At 40.2% G+C, this 18438-nt stretch overlaps 1 protein-coding gene and 1 non-coding gene across 2 annotated transcripts in view; one reads left to right on the plus strand and one right to left on the minus strand.

The window, feature by feature from the left end:
• CCDC170 (coiled-coil domain containing 170) overlaps positions 1-14669 on the plus strand; it is a 132012-nt gene extending 117343 nt beyond the window's left edge. The window contains exons 10-11 of the mRNA XM_024249103.3: positions 9463-9699; positions 11929-14669. Of these exons, the coding sequence (XP_024104871.3) occupies positions 9463-9699; positions 11929-12129 (438 nt within the window). The 3' untranslated portion in view covers positions 12130-14669. The remainder of the gene's footprint in view (positions 1-9462; positions 9700-11928) is intronic.
• Positions 9792-9895, minus strand: LOC112133998 (U6 spliceosomal RNA). Its single transcript, XR_002915593.3, has one exon. It is a non-coding gene; the product is annotated as a U6 spliceosomal RNA (small nuclear RNA).
• Positions 14670-18438: the final 3769 nt, after the last annotated feature.

Raw genomic sequence — 18438 nt, forward strand, 5'->3', positions numbered from 1 at the left:
TCGGCTCACTGCAAACTCTGCCTCCTGGGTTCAAGCAATTCTCCTGCCTCAGCCTCCCAAGTAGCTAGGATTACAGGTACATGCCATCACGCCTGGCCAACTTTTGTATTTTTAGTAGAGACGGGGTTTCAGCATTTTGGCCAGCATAGTCGCGAACTCCTGACCTCAGGTGATTCACCCACCTGTGCTGCCCAAGGTGTTGGGATTACAGGCGTGAGCCACTGCACCTGGCCTATGCCACCATTTTGAAACCAAAAATCTTTTTGTCTTTTTGATGTAGGCATTATTGCTATAAACTTTTCTCTTAGTACTGCTTTTGCTGTATTTCACGGGTTTTAATATGTTGTGCTTCTATTTTCATTTGTTTCAAGAATTTTTTGGATTTTCTTCTTAATTTCTTCCTTGACTCCATTTGTCATTCAGGTGCATGTTGTTTAATTTCCAGGTATTTGTAGAATTTCCAAAGTTTCTCTTGTGATTGATTTCTAATTTTAGTCCATTGTGGTCTAAAAAGATACTTGGTATGATTTCTATTTTTAAAAATTTGTTGAGACTTGTTTTGTGGTCTAATGTATGGTTTATTGTGGAGAATATTCCATGTGCTGATGAGAAGAGCATGTATTCTGTAGTAGTTGAATGAAATATTCTGTAAATGTTTATTAGGTCAAATTGTTCCATAGTATAGTTTATGTCCAAGACTTCTTTGTTGATTTTCTGTGTACAGGATCTGTGCAATACTGAGTGTGAGGTGTTGAAGTCCTCAACTGTTATTAAATTGGAATTTATCTCTTGTTATCTCTAACAATATTTGCTTTATGTATCTGGGTGTGTTGGATACATATATATTTACAATTGTTATATCCTCTTATTGAATTGTTCTTTCTATCATTATATAATCACCTTTTTCATCTTTTTCTTACTTAAAATCTAGCTTGTTTTCTATAAGTATAGCTAGTTCTGCTTGATTTTGGCTTTTGTTTGCTTAAATTACCTTTTTCCATCTCTTCACATTCAGTCTATGTGTCTTCACAGGTGAAGTTAATTTCTTATAGGCAGCATATAGTTGAGTTTTTAAAAAAAATCCATTTAGCCACTAATTGGAGCGCTTAGACCATTTACATTTAATGTTATTACTGATAAGTAAGAACTTGTTATTGCCATTTTGCTGTTTGTTTGAGGTGGCATCAGTAGAGCAGGCACTTGAGACAGAAAAATGCTCCCTACTAAGTGTGGGTTTACAGGGGTTGACCTTGGAGAGAAATGTATTTTCAGTCTATATTTTTTAATTGAGGAATTTAAACTATTTACATTCAAGGTTGTTATTCAAAAGTGAGGACTTACTCTTTCATTTTGGTAATTGTTTTCTGGTTTTTAATATATCATTTGTTCCTTTTTTCCTCTTATTGTTTATCTTCACAGTTTGCAGTTTGGTGATTTTTGTAGTGATAACATTTGATTCCTTTCTCTTTCCCATTTGTGTATCTGCTTTAATAGTGAGTTTTAACTTTCATGTGTTTTCATTCTGGTAAATATCTTTTTGCTTCTAGATGTAGGACTCTTAAACATTTCTTCTAGCACTTGTCTAAGGGTGATGAGTTCCCTCAGTTTTTGCTTGTCTGGGAAAAAGAATAACTTTGTTGCCTGTGTATTGTTGATAGGCATTTTTTTTTCCTTTTAGCACTTTGAATCCCATTCTCTCCTAACCTGTAAGGTTTCTCTTGAGAAATCCACTGTTAATCTGATAGAAGTTCACTTATATGTGACTTTATGCTTTTCTTTTGCTGTTTTTAGAATTCTCTTTTTGTCTTTGACTTTTGACTTTTAGACTACAATGTGCCTGAGAGAGGTTTTTTGGGTTGAAACTATTTAGGGCTCTTTGAGCTTCCTGTCTCTGTCTGTCCATATCTCTCACAAGATTTGGGACATTTTCAACTAGTATTTCATTAAATAGGATTTTAATGCGTTTTCCATACCTTTTCCTTCTGTAACTTCCAATAATGCAAATATTTATTCACTTAATGGTGTCCCATAGACTTTCTTCATTATTTTTTCTTTTTTGGACTGGGTTATTTCAAGAGACCTGTTTTCAGGTTTAGAAATTATTTCTTCTGCATGATCTAGTCTATTGTTGAAGCTCTCAATAATGTTTTTAATTTTATTAATTGAATTCTTCAGTTCCAAGACTTAACCTTGGTTCTTTTTTAATATTTATTTATTTGTTGACTTTCTTATTCAGATCATGATTTTTTCTTATTTCATTGAATTATCTGTGTTCTCTTTTATTTCATTGAGTTTCCATGATTTGAATTCTTTGTCAAGCATTTCATAGAGGTCCTTTTCTTTGGGATTTGTTACTGAAGTTTTATTGTGTTCCTGTGGAGGTGTACTTGCTTTTTTCATGTATCTTGTGTCCCTATGTTTTTATCTGTACATCTGTTGAAACAAGCACTTCTTCCAATTTTATGAAGCCGCTTTTGTAGGGAAAGACTTTTTCCTGTAGATATGGCCTATATTGTTGATTGGGTAGGGTGTTGTGGCTTTGGTTCTGGGAGGGTACAGTTGTGTAGTCTCTGTATGATTTCTTTAGCTGTAATCAGTGTTAACGGTATCTGTGAGTACTTCAGTGGCCTAGGGTGTTGTGTTTTGTGGAAGCTGTAGTGTGGCTTTTCTGGGGATGGAGATGCATGGCAGGCTGGTCCTCGGGCCTCTGGTGACACATGCAGAGATGAGGTGGTCCCACCACTGGAAGTGGGGTCAGACTGCCAGTGGTCATGGCAGAAGGCCATGAGTAGGTGGCTGTCAGGCTCTGGGGAGCATGCACTTTTGGTCTCAGGAAGTGAGTTTGCCTCAGCATATATTTCCTCTCTGGAATAATGAGGTCACATGGACTCCAGGCAGCTCACTATACTGGGCTTGTGTCCTGTAAGGGCTGTGGTCTCCTGTAGCTAAGTTTACAGGTGTCCACTGCATGACTGTGGACTGCTAGGGATCTCCCACTTACCTTTTTCCTTCAATGGGAACTCTCTCTTTGCTCCAAGTTGATCCTGGCTGTCTGCTTTGCTTTCCTTTCTATGCTGCCCTCCTGAGTTTTTGCATCTCAGAAGGTCTTTGTCACTTCCTTGCTGAATTCCTGTGTTCCTCCCTAGACACTTTTTGATGTGTGGTTATTTGTTGTTTTGGTCCTTCTTTGTGGAAGAGATGAGTGTTGGTTGCCTTTAGTTAGCCATCTTGATGATGTTTTCTACTTAGCTAAGTTTTTGTGTCCTTTTCAAAGAGGGACACAGCATCTATTTGGGCGATCAAAAGAATCTCCCACTTTGCTGTCCTATCCCATTCAGAGAGCCTGAGCTCACTTCCTGGCTCCTACTGGGTGGTGTTTTCAATGCAGCTTCGTGAAACCTTCCAGCTGGAGAATTTAGATCCTCTCAGGGAGCCAACACACCAAAATTTAAATTTGATCATCTTCCCTTTCTGGGCCTTTGGCCCTTATAACATGAGAGAATTGTTCACCAGATTTAAAATTCTTTTCTTTAAGGAAGCAGACAGTAGATACAGTGTTTATAACAGCAAAGCACACTTGGAACCTTCTCTGCCCTTGCTAGAGTCTGAGCGGCACATCAATCTTGTTTATGACCAGTTCTGTCCCACTGGAAGAAAATTAGGGGCATAGTCTCTCCCTGAATTCTGAGCTGGGTCTGAGGAGTTCCCTTAGGAAGTTTAAGAAACCGACTTAGTCCCACTCCACTCTCAGGAATCTGTTGCTGGGTTTGAGGCTTTCTTCACCACTGTTGGCTCCCTGTTCTGCCCTGGTGGCTTGGCTCAGAGCTCCATTACTTGTTCTTGCTTCCTGGGAACAAAGATTCAGGCAGCCCTGAGGATTCTGATAAAGTCTTATATTTTTTAGAGATTCTTGGCAACAAAATCTTCTCATTAGGACTTGATTCATGAGTTTCTAGACCTCCAAGCTGTGTTCCATCGCCTTTGGTAGATAGCCCACTGTAAATGTTTTCCCAATCTGAACAGACAGGCTGAATGTATCTGTTCTTTTATAAATACAAGGTTTAAAACTCAACATACCAATCCCAGCAATTTACCATTCGCCACATATTTTCTTTGTAGCAGTGAGATAGTTTGTATGTGAAAGGAATCTCTGTTTTAGAGGGAGATCACTTTGTTTTAAAAATTGATATTTACTTAATCCATGGAATGTCCCCATTTTGTAAAATGTTTAATGGTCTACAGAATATATTATTTTGAGCAATATGCTTATGTAACTTATAAATATGTATACATATATATTGAAAAAATTCTACTAGTAGGATCCATGATAAATACTTTCCCTTTCTCAACTTCTTGTTTTGAAAATATTCAATTGTTTTGAAAAATTTCTAAGCTGTAGAAAATGGCAGGAATAGTATAATGGATACTCTTTTACCCTTCACAAAGATTGTTAATATTTTACTGATTACTATATTTTGCCTGGAGAGAGAGAGATGTTTTATTTTTGCCAAAGCGTGTGAGAGTAAGTAGCAAACATCATGACACTTCACCCCCCAAATATTTTCCCACGTATCACTTAAGAACAAGAGCATTCTTTTACATGACCACAATACAATCAGCACACATAGGTATTAACATTGAGACAATGCTCTGATGTATTGGTATCTACTATGCAGTTCATAATCAAATAAGGGTTTTGGTAACTTGGGATCCATAAATGGTCTGCAAGGTCGGCCCCTGTAGACCTGCACTTAGTGGGTGCCATTTCCCTGTCTCAGGTGCCTGCTCTACTGGTGGTATTTTTCACTGGCTCTGTTGCTCACTTAGAATTTTTTCTCCCAGCTGTTGACATTTTATTTTCTGCAGAGTTCTGAAGCTGCAGCAGTTGTTCTTATGCCTTCTTGACTGCAAGTTTCATAGAAGCTGTCAATTTCCAAGGGATTTCATCTCCTTTGGATGGAGCCAGGTCAATAGCTACAAACCTGTCTGAGAATGTCTGCCATCGGCCTCCTCTCTGTCTAGAAAGGTGTCTTAGTCTCTCAGCACTTTGGGAGGTTGAGGCGGGTGGATCACAAGGTCAGAAGATCGAGAACATCTTGGCCAACATGGTGAAACCCGTCTCTACTAAAAATACAAAAATTAGCCAGGAGTGGTGGCGCGCTCCTGTAGTCCAGCTACTCTGGAGGCTGAGGCAGGGGAATCGCTTGAACCCAGGAGGCGGAGGTTGCAGTGAGTCCAGATTGTGCCACTGCACTCCAGTCTGGCTGACAAGAGCAAAACCCTGTCTGAAAAAAAAAAAAAAGAAGGAAAGTTATCTTAGTCTATTAAGGCTGCTATAACAAAATACCATAAACGGGATGGCTTATAAACAACAGAAATGTCTTACAGTTCTAGAGGCTGGGAAGTTAAAAATCAAGGTGCCAGCAGATTTGATGTCTGGTGAGAGCATGCTTCCTTGTTCATAGATGATGCCTTCTTGCTGTGTCTTTACATGGTGGAAGGGGTGAGGCAGCTCTCTGGGGCCTCTTCTATAAGAACGCTAATCCCATTCATAATGGCTCTGCCTTCATAACCTAAGCACCTTCCAGCGGTCCCACTTCTTAATATCATCACTGTGGAGGTTAGAATTTCAACATATGAATTTAGGAGGACACAAACGTTCAGACTGTAGCAAAAGAAGTTTTGTGCCTTAAGAAGTTCTATGGGTTATAGTAGGTAAAAACTGTTTTTGTTTTTGTTTTTTTGAGATGGAGTCTCACTCTGTCACCCAGGCTGGAGTGAATGGTATGGTCTCCGCTCACTGCAACTTCCGCCTCCTGGGTTCAAGCGATTCTCCTGCCTCAGCCTCCTGAGTAGCCGGGAGTACAGGCCCCCGCCACCACGCCCAGCTAATTTTTGCATTTTTAATAGAGACGGGGTTTCACTATCTTGGCCAGGCTGGTCTCAAACTCCTGACCTCGTGATCCACCCGCCTTGGTCTCCCAAAGTGCTGGGATTACAGGTGTGAGCCACTGTGCCTGGCCAAAACGGGTTTCTAGTTTATGAGTTCAGCAGGTATTTGACTCTGGATTCCTCAATTTAGTGATGTCACACAAAATGGTATAAATAAATCTGATTTTTTCCATCTGGACATCTATATCCCAAGCAGTCACATCTCCTCTAGATCATGTCCTAATCTTAGAACAGTTGCTCCCATTCCTCAGACTTTCTAGTGGGACAGTGAGAGCCTTCAGAGTGTAGAACAGGCTCACTTGTGCCGTGATTCAGATGCTCAGCCACAGTGAAGATGCACTGTATGCCCAACCCTAGGGAGAGATTTCAATCTCTGACAGTAGTCTCTACATGTCGTCAACGTAAGTCAAAGTCATCTCAAAGCCCTTCAGCAATACATAATCAGGAGTTGAGCAACTAAATGACAGTTGTTAGTTTTATTATCATCAGTAAAAAAATACAAAGAGATTCATTCATCGGGGCAGCAACATTCTCATTCCCCTTTCTCTCTCATTACGTTGCTGCACAACACCAATGCCTTCTCACAGTTCCCTCTTGCATGATTCTAGATTTCTTCAGGAAGGCTTTCCTGCAGCCTAGTTAGCATAGACTTCATTTTTCTTCCTACTTCTCTCTCAGCTCTTTACCATGTAGGTCAATTGAGCCTCCCTGGCTTGCTTCCTTCCTGACAATCTCCCCCTTTACCCAAATTCTACCCTAGAAGAAATTAGATAAAAGTAGATGCATCAAGAAAATATCTTTTCTTCTTAGGAAAGAAGGGATGGGAGGGAAGGAAGAAAACGGCAAATACTTATTATTTGGTATCTTTTATTCTGTTACTTTCTTACTTATTTTTTTTAATGATTTAACCACAAAACGAAAAGACAAAATAATGCTTTTTCTTTGAGAATATACCTGAACAGTTTACCTCAATTGTCAGGAAGCGCAGAAGTAAATTCAGAGCTGTACTGGTCTTTGTTTGCTCTTCGTCTATTCATTCCTTACTGATATGTTTATTTATTTATTTCCGGTTAATTTATTTTGCTCCTTTTAAAGAGCTTCCTTGTAAATGCACTTTCAAATAAGAGTTTTATCAAGATATGGTTGATATACCATAAAATTCACTTTTTAAAAGTGTACAATTTAGGCCGGGTGCACTGTATTCCCAACAGTTTGGGAGGCTGAGACGAGAGGATCACTTGAGGCCAGGGGTCTAAGACCAGCCTGGCCAGCATGGAAAAACCATATCTCTACTAAAAATACAAAAATTAGCTGGGCGTGGTGGCGCACACCTGTAATCCTAGCTACTGGGGAAGCTGAGGCACAAGAATTGCTCGAAACCGGAAAGCAGAGGTTGCAGTGAGCTGAGATTGTGCCACTGCACTCCAGCCTGGGTGACAGAGCAAGACCCTGTCTCAAAAAAAGTGTACAATTTAGTGATTTTTAGTATATGCACATATATAGCAAATGGCACCACTATCATATTTCAAAACATTTTCATCCCCTCCAAGAGAAACCCTGTACCCATAAGTGGTTGCTCCCCATTTTGCCCTCCTACTAGCCCCTGGCCTTTTCTGGATATTTCATATAAATGGGATAATAGAATATGTGTTTTTTTGCAATTGGCTTCTTTCCCTTAGCATGATGTTTTCAAGGTTTACCCATGTGGTAGCATGTCACAGTACTCTATTCTTTTTTACTGCTGAATGATATTCCATTGTATGGCTATACCACATTTTGTTTTTCCATTTGCCAGCTGATGGCATTTGGGTTGTTTCTACTTTTTGGTGATTACGAATAATGCTTCTATGAACATTTGTGTACAGTTTCTGTGTGGGCATAAGTTTTCAGTTCTCTTGCGCATACACCTAGGAATGGAATTGCTGGGTCATGTGGTAATTCCATGTTTAATATTTTAAAAACTGGCAAACTATTTTCCACAGTAGCCACACCATTTTACATTCCTACCAGTAGTGTATGAGAGTTCTAGCTTCCTCATATCCTTGCTAACACTTGTGATTGTCTGTCTTTTTTATTTTAGCCATCCTAGTGGATACTACATGGTAGCTCATTTATATTATTTTTAATGATCAGTCAAAACAATTTGTGTCTGTGTGAAGTTGCTTCAAATTCTTTTTTTATTGTGGTAAAATAAAAATAACATAATATATATCATTTTAACCATTATTAAGTGTATAATTCAGTGGTGTTAAGTACATTCACAGTGTTGTGCAACCATTATCACTATCCACTTCTAGAATTTTTCTATCATCTCAAACTGAAACTTTGTGCCAATCAGACAATAGCTCTCATTTCTCCTCTTCCCCAGTCCCTGGTGACTTCTATCTTACATACAATTTCTATGAATTAGCCTATTCTATGTACTTCATATAAGTGGAATTATACAATATTAGTCCTTTTGTATTTGGCTTATTTCACTTAGCATGTTTTCAAGGCTCATCCATATTGTAGTTGTAGTATGTGTCAGAATTTCATTCATTTTTTTTTTTTCTTGAGACTGAGTCTCGCTCTGTTGCCCAAGTTGGAGTGCAATGGTGCAATCTTGACTCACTGCAACTTCTGCCTCCTGCATTCAAGCGATTCTCCTGCCTCAGCCTCTCAAGTAGCTGGGCTTACAGGTGCCTACTGCCATGGCTGGCTAATTTTTTTTTTTTTTTAGTAGAGATGGGGTTTCACCATGTTGGCCAGGCTGATCTTGAACTCCTGACCTCAGGTGATCCGGCTGGCTAGGATAATAGGCATGAGCCACCACATCTGGCCTTAAATTCTTTTTGTAAGTAACTCTGGCCTAATCTTAAGTAATAAGCTAATACAGAGAATGTGCCTCACCCTCCAGCATACTGTGTGTTTTGGCTTTAAGATCTTGGGACAACTTCTCAGAGGAAGACACCACTCCTCCCCACAGTTGCAGCTGTTCACCTCCCAGACTCACTGGTAAAGTTAGAAGATGCTTCTGAAAAACTGCCCATCTATATTTTCCTCACAGCAGTTGTGAAGACTTGCTGAGGTGGATTTGAGGTGGGGCTCTCATGGGATACAGCATTAGAAGAGGGGACATTTTCCTCTTCCTAATGTTTATATACCAGCAATGCCCCATTGGTCAGGGCAGAAAGTTGAAGCTGCTTTTGCTTATGGAGCTCATAGAGTGTGTGTGCACATACCAGCAGGCTTAATTTTAAAATCTGACCCCAGAATTATGCTGTCTACAGTTTTATCTCATTGATTTTTCAAATAAGGGTACTCTAATGTGTTGTTTTTAGCTGTAACTGTCTGAAGACATGTTTGTCCAGCACATATGCTTAGCAAAATCTCTAACTGTTTGGGATAAACTCCATTCTTTATTCATAAAAAAGGTATGAAGTGAATTCCATTGACTTCTGATTTGTCATGTTTATACAGTTTTCCTAAATAAATACCAAAGGAGTTATCGGCATTCTCTTGACTTCCTAGATTAAAACTTTGGAACAGACTAAAGCCATTGAAGATCTAAACAAATCCAGAGACCAGCTGGAGAAGATGAAGGAGAAAGCTGAGAAAAAGCTCATGTCTGTCAAATCAGAACTGGATACCACAGAACATGAGGCTAAGGAGAATAAAGAAAGGGCCAGAAACATGATAGAAGTGGTAACCAGTGAAATGAAGACACTAAAAAAATCTCTGGAAGAAGCAGAAAAGAGAGAAAAGCAGGTGGGTCTAAATCTGGTGATGAAACCATGTTTAGGAAATGACAGGACAATTCAAGAACTTGATATTAATAATTATTCATGCATTTCTTTTTAAAAAAGTTTGGACTCTTCCATGAATTTGTATGTCATCATTTCACGAGGGCCGTGCTAATCTGCTCTGTATCATTCCAATGTTAACACATGCGCTCCCGAAGCGAGAACTAGTCACATATTTATTCAAAAGCAATTTACAAAGCTTTCTGTATCTTTTCAACATGTCCACCTGCCCCTCCAGCATCTTTTTGGCATTCAAGTAACCACTATGATTTACCCCGCTAAGAAAAATAATTCACATTTCCATGGTACAAATTGTGGGAAAGGAAAAGACATTCTTATTCAAGCAGCGGAAGGGTTTTGGTGAAAAAACAGGTTCTGGTTCTGGGGAGGTTTTTGTTATGTTAGGTGATCGCCTCTGAAGTTTGCATCATCATAGAGCTCTTAACGTTAACCAGGGCTTTGGCCTCAGGAGGGAAGCCTTATCTGTAGCAGAGATCAGTTGCAGGAAACAGCCCCAAATCTCAAACAGTGGCACCCAGACTTGATGGCCGACCAGGCACAGATGTAAGCCATAAAAAAGTACTCATTTGCTTGCTGGCTACAAGAAGGAGCATTTTATCTAGTGAGTCCATCAGGAGGTCAGGCATAAAGAAACATGTACCGGGCAGCTTGACCTCCATTGCTTTTGGCTTTTGTCTCTTTCTCCTTTTGAAACTCAAAAGGGCATAGAGTGGACTCTGATCCTAGGATTTTTTTTCCCCGCTTTGGCTGCCTCTGTTTTGGTTCATGTGTCAAGCAGAGATGGGGAAAGCCAAACGACACAATGAGTGTTCTCAGAAAGGAAACTTCTTCGGAATGAAAAGCTTTGGCCACATTGGAAAGGATAGAAGTCTGAGAAAAACTTTTTCATCCGGGAGACTAGGTTGGTGTCTTAGTCCTTCCAGGCTGCTATAACAAAGTACCATCTACTGGGTGGCTTATAAATAACAGAAATCTCTTTCTCACAGTTCTGGAGGCTGAGAAGTCCAAGATCAAGGTGTCTGGTGAGCACAGCTTCCTGGTTCAGAGTCAGCCCCTTCTTGCTGTGTCCTCACATGGTGGAAGGAGCAAGGCAGCTCTCCGGGGCCTCTTTTATAAAGGCACTAATCTTATTCATGAGGGCTCCACCCTCATGATCTAATCACCCACCAAAGGCCCCACCTCCTAATATCTTCACATTGGTCATTAGATTTCAACATAAGAATTTTGAGGGGTCATAAAATTCAAACTGTAATAGCTAAAAACCATTCCCAAATTGGACTCTGCAAGGGAAGGAGGTTGCAGAGCAAATGAGCCTGGGGTGGGACTGTTTGGGTGGCATTCTCTTGGATGTAACTGTATTCAGTTTGGATGATCCCTTTTCTAAAATGGAGGGTGCCTTTAATGAGGTGTTGGCCAGATGCCCTGATTTATCTGCTTTTGCATTAACCTAGAACCAGAGAAACAAGCCTATGAGAATTTGAAGGGGTATGAGGCATATTTCAACTATTGTCCCCAGCCCCTACTTTTCTTTCTTCAATGGACAAATAGAAGTCCCAGAGCAGTCCCATGGAATATGGCTTGTGAAATGGCAATCTGTGTGACATGACTTGATAGTAATTTAGAAGTCCTCCTGTTTTCATTAGCTTATACTTTCTTGCTAGTTGTTCTTTTTTTTTTTTTAGTGTAAGAGGTTATCAGCCAGCTAAAATCCCAAAGCATGTTTACCATCCATGGACACAACCCCACCAACATTTGTTTAGTTCTTCCTAGTATGCAGAGCACACACACAGTCACCATTTCATGTGATCTGAATTTCAGAGCAGCCCTCCGAGGTAGGTGTATGGTTAATCCCAACCTGGAGATGAGAAAATGAAGGCTTAGTGAGGTCTGGGTCTCATTCATGGTTACTTAACTTGGATTCTTGACTTAGTAGCCAATACCACATCAGTTGGCTCATCAGAAAAGTGATTGTGAAATCTCTGAAGGTTGGCAGTTGATGTGACTTATCTGGAATCTGGTATTTTATAAGTGAGAGAACTAGGAAGAGGGTAGATAATTTCCCTACCTCATGCAAACCTGGGTTTTCTACAGGTTTTTTGTTTGTTGCATTTGGCTCAGCAGTAGTTGATACATTTTATTCTCCCAGTTAATGAGTTTCTGTTTGATATTGCAGCTGGCAGACTTCAGGGAGGTGGTGTCGCAGATGCTAGGCTTGAATGTGACCAGCCTTGCTCTTCCTGATTATGAAATCATCAAGTGTCTTGAAAGATTGATCCATTCACATCAGCATCACTTTGTTACCTGTGCCTGCCTCAAAGATGTGACTACTGGGCAAGAGAGGCACCCACAAGGCCATTTACAGCTTCTTCACTGAACACTGTATCTCTTGAGAGAGGTGGCCATAAGACATGGAACACAATTCCCAATTTCACAAGTTCCTCATGTCTTTGAGATTTGGTCAGTTTGTGAATATTTTATGCTTTGATGATATAGTGAGAATGCATCACTTGCAAAAACGATCTCAAAAGTGTCAGCCTTAGATAAACGTTCAGCATTAAAAACGCCTATTATTTCATTTACTAGCATTTTAGGATCCAGAAGAATTCCACTAGATTGCATAAGTTAGATTGGGAAATGGGAGTGGGAGATAACATTGGGGGGTATCTGTTTCAAGTCAGGGGCTTTACTAGCCACTTTAGTTCTCACAATAACCATGTGGAGAAGCTGTGACATTTTTAATTTACAACCTTTCTGGGGCTCAGACATGGAGTTACCTATCCAAGTTTGCAGTTGGGTAGTGGTGGGACCAGGACGGACAACTCATTGGCCCTGCCTCAAAGGCCATGCCTCTTCTCCTGCTACGCAGAATCTGTTTCTCCTGAATCTCTGTGATGCTGGTGGGAATTGTTTGCATAGAGGAAGGACAATACCCCTGCCATCAAGAGTTAATGTCTGGGCTGGTCATAGTGGTTCATGCCTGTAATCCCAGCACTTTGGGAGGCCAAGGCGGGCATATCGTTTGAGGTCAGGAGTTTGAGACCAGCCTGGCTAACATGGTGAGACCCTGTTTCTACTAAAAATACAAAAATAAGCCAGGTGTGGTGGTGCATGCCTGTAATCTCAACTACTCAGCTGGAGAAGCGCTTGAACCCAGGAGACGGAGGCTGCAGTGAGCCAAGATTGTGCCACTGCACTCCAGCCTGGGCGACAGAGTGAAACTACGTCTCAGAAAAAAAAAAAAAAAAAAAAGGGTTAATGTCCAAAAATGACAGATTTACAAGTGTAAGCTATATGATGTCTTCAAAAAGCAAAAACAATATACCTAATTCATTTGGATCAAACTTACATAGGTCTCAGGTCCTGTAAGAAACTTGCCTGTTCTACATGCTGCTACCAGATTGCATCTGGTGGTAATTGCTAATGTTTCAGCAGGGCTGGTCTCAGTCGTTTAAAATGGAAAGCTTTATTTGGAGCCCAACCCTATAAGATGAAGAAATCCTATACAGTCTTATTCACGAATATATCCAATACATGCACAGCAGTGGTATCTTTTTAAGATCAGAATTTTATTATGAATTCCTGTCACTTTCTGTTTTCCATTTAAATTTCTATTTTACAAATTTTTCAGGGTATCATATTCTTAACTTCACTGAGAAAAATGTATTACTCTTTTGGACAATTTATCTTATTTCTATCATATAAGATGTATTTTTTTATTGTCCTTAAAAGAAGCTCTAGCATGAAATTAAAGGAAAGGGAAAGAAATAGATCTGGTGCACCCGAACATTAGGAGAAAATGAAAAATATACAACCAACCGTTCGTGAGTCATCAAAAAGTCAAAGTCAGCCTGGCCAACATGGCAAAACCCCGTCTCTACAAAAAAATACAAAAATAAGCCCAGTATGTTGGCATGTGCCTGTAATCCCAGCTACTCGAGAGGCTGAGACATGAGAATTGCTTGAACCCGGGAGGCGGAGATTGCAATGAGCTGAGATCGCGCTACTGCACTCCAGCCTGGGCAACAGAGAGAGACCTTGTCTCAGAAAACAACAACAACAAAAAGTCAAAGTCATAATAAGCAAATTATTGGCTTCTTTCTTCTAGACTAAAAGAAATTAAAGAGATGAAACAAATGCAAGGGTCGAAACTAGATTGGATCTTGGTTTGAATGAAAAAAAGCATAAAATATTCTTGCAATAATTGTAAAAATTTGAATGTGGACTAAGTCCTAGATTATATTAAAATATTTTTAATTTTTTAAGCTTGACAAATGCACTGATTGTTATACTTTAAATAACTAAAAAATCTGAGAATCCACAGTGCTACAGACAATAAGTGATAAAATGGGAAAAAATAGTGAAGATCTTCTTTTGGGAAAACTACCAATAAATGTAGAATGGATGATTCCAAAAAAAAAAAAAAAAAAAGAAAGAAAGAAAGAAAAGGAAAAACCTAAAGGAAAGCAAATGAATTTGACACCCATTGGTTGGATGACAGACCACACAGAGGGAGAGTGACCAGGCTTTGCTTGTGGAGCGGGCATCCCTGCCTGGCTTTCTCCTTCATTTGCAAGGACAGTATAAGTAGCATTTTGCATGTGAGTAAATACACTTGCACAGCCGTGGCTGAGGTCACTAGGCTGGCCAGAGGCAGGACAGGCAGTCTTGAATTTCCTCCAGGGGAGGCCTGCAGTTTTCCCCACCAACCCCTTTTCACATGCTCCAAAGAGGTAGTAGTGTCTGCTGTTTTGGATCCAAAATCACCTTGAGTGGAGGAAGTGACTTCACTGGGTCTCTGGAGGCTCTCGGAGCTTGAATGGCTCTGCCCCACCCTGAATCATGCACCCGTAAATGCAGTTATGGGTGGATGTGGGTGTATGAGAGTGGAGATTATTTTTGTACATTCTCTTTGTTTTCATTTTCCAAATATAATCTTTAATAAACTTGATTTAGTTTCTTGGGAAATTTATTTTCTACACTATTCAAAGATACTTTAAATAATATTTTAAAAACATGAAATATATTTTTTTCATTTTTGATTTAGTATCATTAATTTTATATCAGGATTCATGTAAGAGACTAAAAATGATCCATAGTGGTTAGTACTGTAATTTCTGTTTATTATGTGAAATTACATTCCATTTATCCAAATATATGTTTATATAATATTTCCACTGTGTGACTCTAGTGATCTTTAACATACATAGAATGATCTACAGTGATCTTTAACATATACAGAAATATGAAAAATGTTTGAATATGATCTTTAGGGACTTCTAATGAAAAGGGTATATGAAATGGGAACAATAAATTCTGTACATGTATACAGTCCATATACACATTAAGTGTTTGTCATTTGGACAATTGAAAACTTTTAATAAAGCCATTTTCTTCTTTGTTAAAATGCCAATTGGTTGTTGGATTTCCCTTTGTGGCAATCATTCCAGAGTTGGCAGGCCAGCTTTGAATTTTTAGGTTAGATTTTGTTCTTCTATAATATCCATGTATATTTTATGCTGTCCAATAAAATGCACTAGGTTGATATGATTTTTACATAAGGCTTTAAAATATTTAATACTAACTCTTCTGTCAAATACACTTGAGTGATAGTGATTTTGCACTGAGGTTATTATTCTGGTCACTGTCTGAGACATCTAAATGGATGCATAAAAATATCTCATTTAGGGAAAACAATTTAAGCTTGACCTATCTAAAATTTCCAGTTTTATCTTACGGTCTGTTTTACAGATGAACAGCAAGTGATTCAGTGTCCAGGGGTGGCAGGCTGAAGCTGTTAAAGAAATCTACATTATTGATATTGTCATAATACTTACGACTCAGAATTGGAGTCTCATTTTCACTGGGGAAGCATTTCATGGTTATGTAGCCTTTGGCTTGGAAATTCTCACCCAGTTGATGCAGTAGTGATTTTATCCACATTATTGGACACTTCACTTAGTTTCTCATTAGCAAGTGGGGTCTGTATGCTTCTCTTTCCGCTATGTGCTTCCATACCGTATTCCTCTGCCTTTGTATAAAAACATGGTTCATTTGAGGCTCCTGCTAGCTGATAGATGGATAACTTTCTTTTAGACCTCATTGGGTTTACCTACTACAAGCCTATCTGTTATCCCTGCTTAAGACTTTTGCAAGTGGTTCATAGGTGTCTTCGCTACCCCCACTGGGTGCTGTCTTCATCTTGGGTAGCTTTAATGCCCATAAAGCCAACTCATGCGGCATCATACCTTTTTGTTTTTGTTTTTGTGTTTTTTTTGTGATGGAGTCTTGCTCTGTTGCCGGGCTGGAGTGCAGTGGTGTGATCTCGGCTCACTGCAACCTCTGCCTCCTGGGTTCAAGCGATTCTCCTGCCTCAGTCTCCCAAGCAACTGGAACTACAGGCATGTGCCACCATGCCCAGCTAATTTTTGTATTTTTAGTGGAGATGGAGTTTCACCGTGTTGGCCAGGATGGTGTCGATCTCTTGACCTCGTGATCTGCCTGCCTCAGCCTCCCAAAGTGCTGGGATTACAGACATGAGCCACCGCACCCGGCCTATATCTTTAGCTCCTTGGCCTTCTCAGTGCCCATACTTTTACCTCCTTTTGTTTCAGCCACTCACATCCTAGATTGCAGCTTATAATAATCCAATTTAGACTACCTTAAGCTGAAAGGAGAATTTTGGGGGCTTGCTTGAAAGATTCAGGGGTAGACTAGCTTCAGCTTTGTTAGACCCAGGGGTTCTGAATTGGTGTCTGGATTCTTTCTGCTTCTATCCATCTCTCATGTCGACTTGATTTTGCTTGTCTTTGCATGTTGGCCTGACTGTTTCCTTCCGCCCATGGGTTCCTCCATGCTACCAGAAGAGATGATCACAAGCAGTTGCATGATTTTTACAACTCATGTGGTCAGGCAAGTGTCTCATGCCTGTAATCTCAGCACTTTGGAAGGCTGGGAAGGGCGGATTGCTTGAGCTCAAGAGTTCAAGACCATTCTGGGCAAAAAACAAAACGAAACAAAAAAACAAACAAAACCAAAAAAACCCCTCATGAGTCGAGAAAAAGAGATACCCCCTGTCTCCAAGTGTCCATGCCAAAAATATTAGCGGAGAGCCTGATCATCTCTTCCAGGTCATATACCTATCCTTGAACCAATCACTGTAGTCAGGTGGATGAACTCACTCACCAGCCTGCATCCCATGCCAACCACTGTTAGTGAGGTTGGGGTCGGGTGACGCTCTAGGATTACCTGTTCAACCAGGACCACACGTAATGACAGAGGGAAAGTTCCCCAAAGGAAGGGCAGCTGGTGAGACACAAACACACACACACACACACACACTTCTGTGACATGTGGCCTGTCAGGACTGTCTAACACCTAGAACTTATGCATCTCTGAAATCTTAACTAAAAAGCTCTACAACCTCTTATCATCCCAAACATTTATCTCTTACTCCCAAATAGCTGTGATTTGAGCCTTTGAGCCTTTGCATTTCCCTGGTCCTCCTATTTTCTGCCTCCCAGTCTTGCTCATCCTCATTCCATCTGGAGCCAGCCTAGATATTAAGGTTCATTTCTTCAATCATTCTCTTCCTAACACCTTTAACTCCTTGTACCCTTGCCCTTCTGTCCTCGACTTTGAATTACTCCCAACTATCAATGTTTCTGCTGCTTTTCCTGCCCCACTGAATGAAGCTGGAGAAAATCACATGAAACCACTGCTAAGTGGCATCCCAAATTCATGGTTTTTGATCTCATCTGAGCCTCCTGTCCTAACTGGTAAAGCTGCACTGTTTTCCCTGTTACATCTCACTGTCATTTTCCAAAATGGTTTTTGCAAATATTCTTTTTTCCTTTGAGGTTCTCATCCTGTGTCTTCCCTCTTCGCCCTCAGCAGACAATCTCATCTCCTATTTCACCCAGTAAATAGAAGCCATTATAGGAAACACCTTCAATATCACATCCTAACACAGCCTTATACATGTCCACACCCCCCCTTACCTCCTTGCCTCTCCCTGTCTCAGCTATTTTCTCTACCTGGGCACTTGCATCCTCAGCAACTTAGCCCGATCAATTGTTTTCCTCTCTTTCCAGTGTTGTCAACCTCACCTTCATAAATGATTTATTTCCATCAGCATTTAAAAATGTTCAAATCTCTCTCATCTTAAAGACATCCCTGTCTCTATTCCACAGCAACTTCTCCTCAGAGCCCTACCTCCGTCTTCTTCTCCCCAGTTGAGCCCCTTGGAAGTGTCCTGTATATGCTGTCTTTCTGGTCTCACCTTTTATTCATGCCATCATCCGTTCAACCTGGCTTTTGTCTTCATTCTTCCAGTGTTCTCATTTTTGTGAGCAAATCTGTGTTACTTTTAAGGTGCTTATCTTCAAAGACATGGTATCAACCCAAATACCCATCAGTGAAAAACTGGATAAAGAAAATGTGGTACATATACACCATGGAATACTATGCAGCCATAAAAAGGAGTGAGATCATGTCTTTTGCAGGGACCTGGGTGGAGCTGGAAGCCATCATCCTCAGCAAACTAACACAGAAACAGAAAACTAAACACTGCCTGTTCTCACTTATAAATGGGAGCTGAATGATGAGAACACAAGGGACTCGGTTTGAAGGCACAAGAGGGTTTTCTCTGATATCCTAAGGCTGGGGTAGGTAACCCAACTGGGGG

Source organism: Pongo abelii, chromosome 5, assembly GCF_028885655.2.
Source record: "Pongo abelii isolate AG06213 chromosome 5, NHGRI_mPonAbe1-v2.0_pri, whole genome shotgun sequence".
Classification (NCBI taxonomy): domain Eukaryota; kingdom Metazoa; phylum Chordata; class Mammalia; order Primates; family Hominidae; genus Pongo; species Pongo abelii.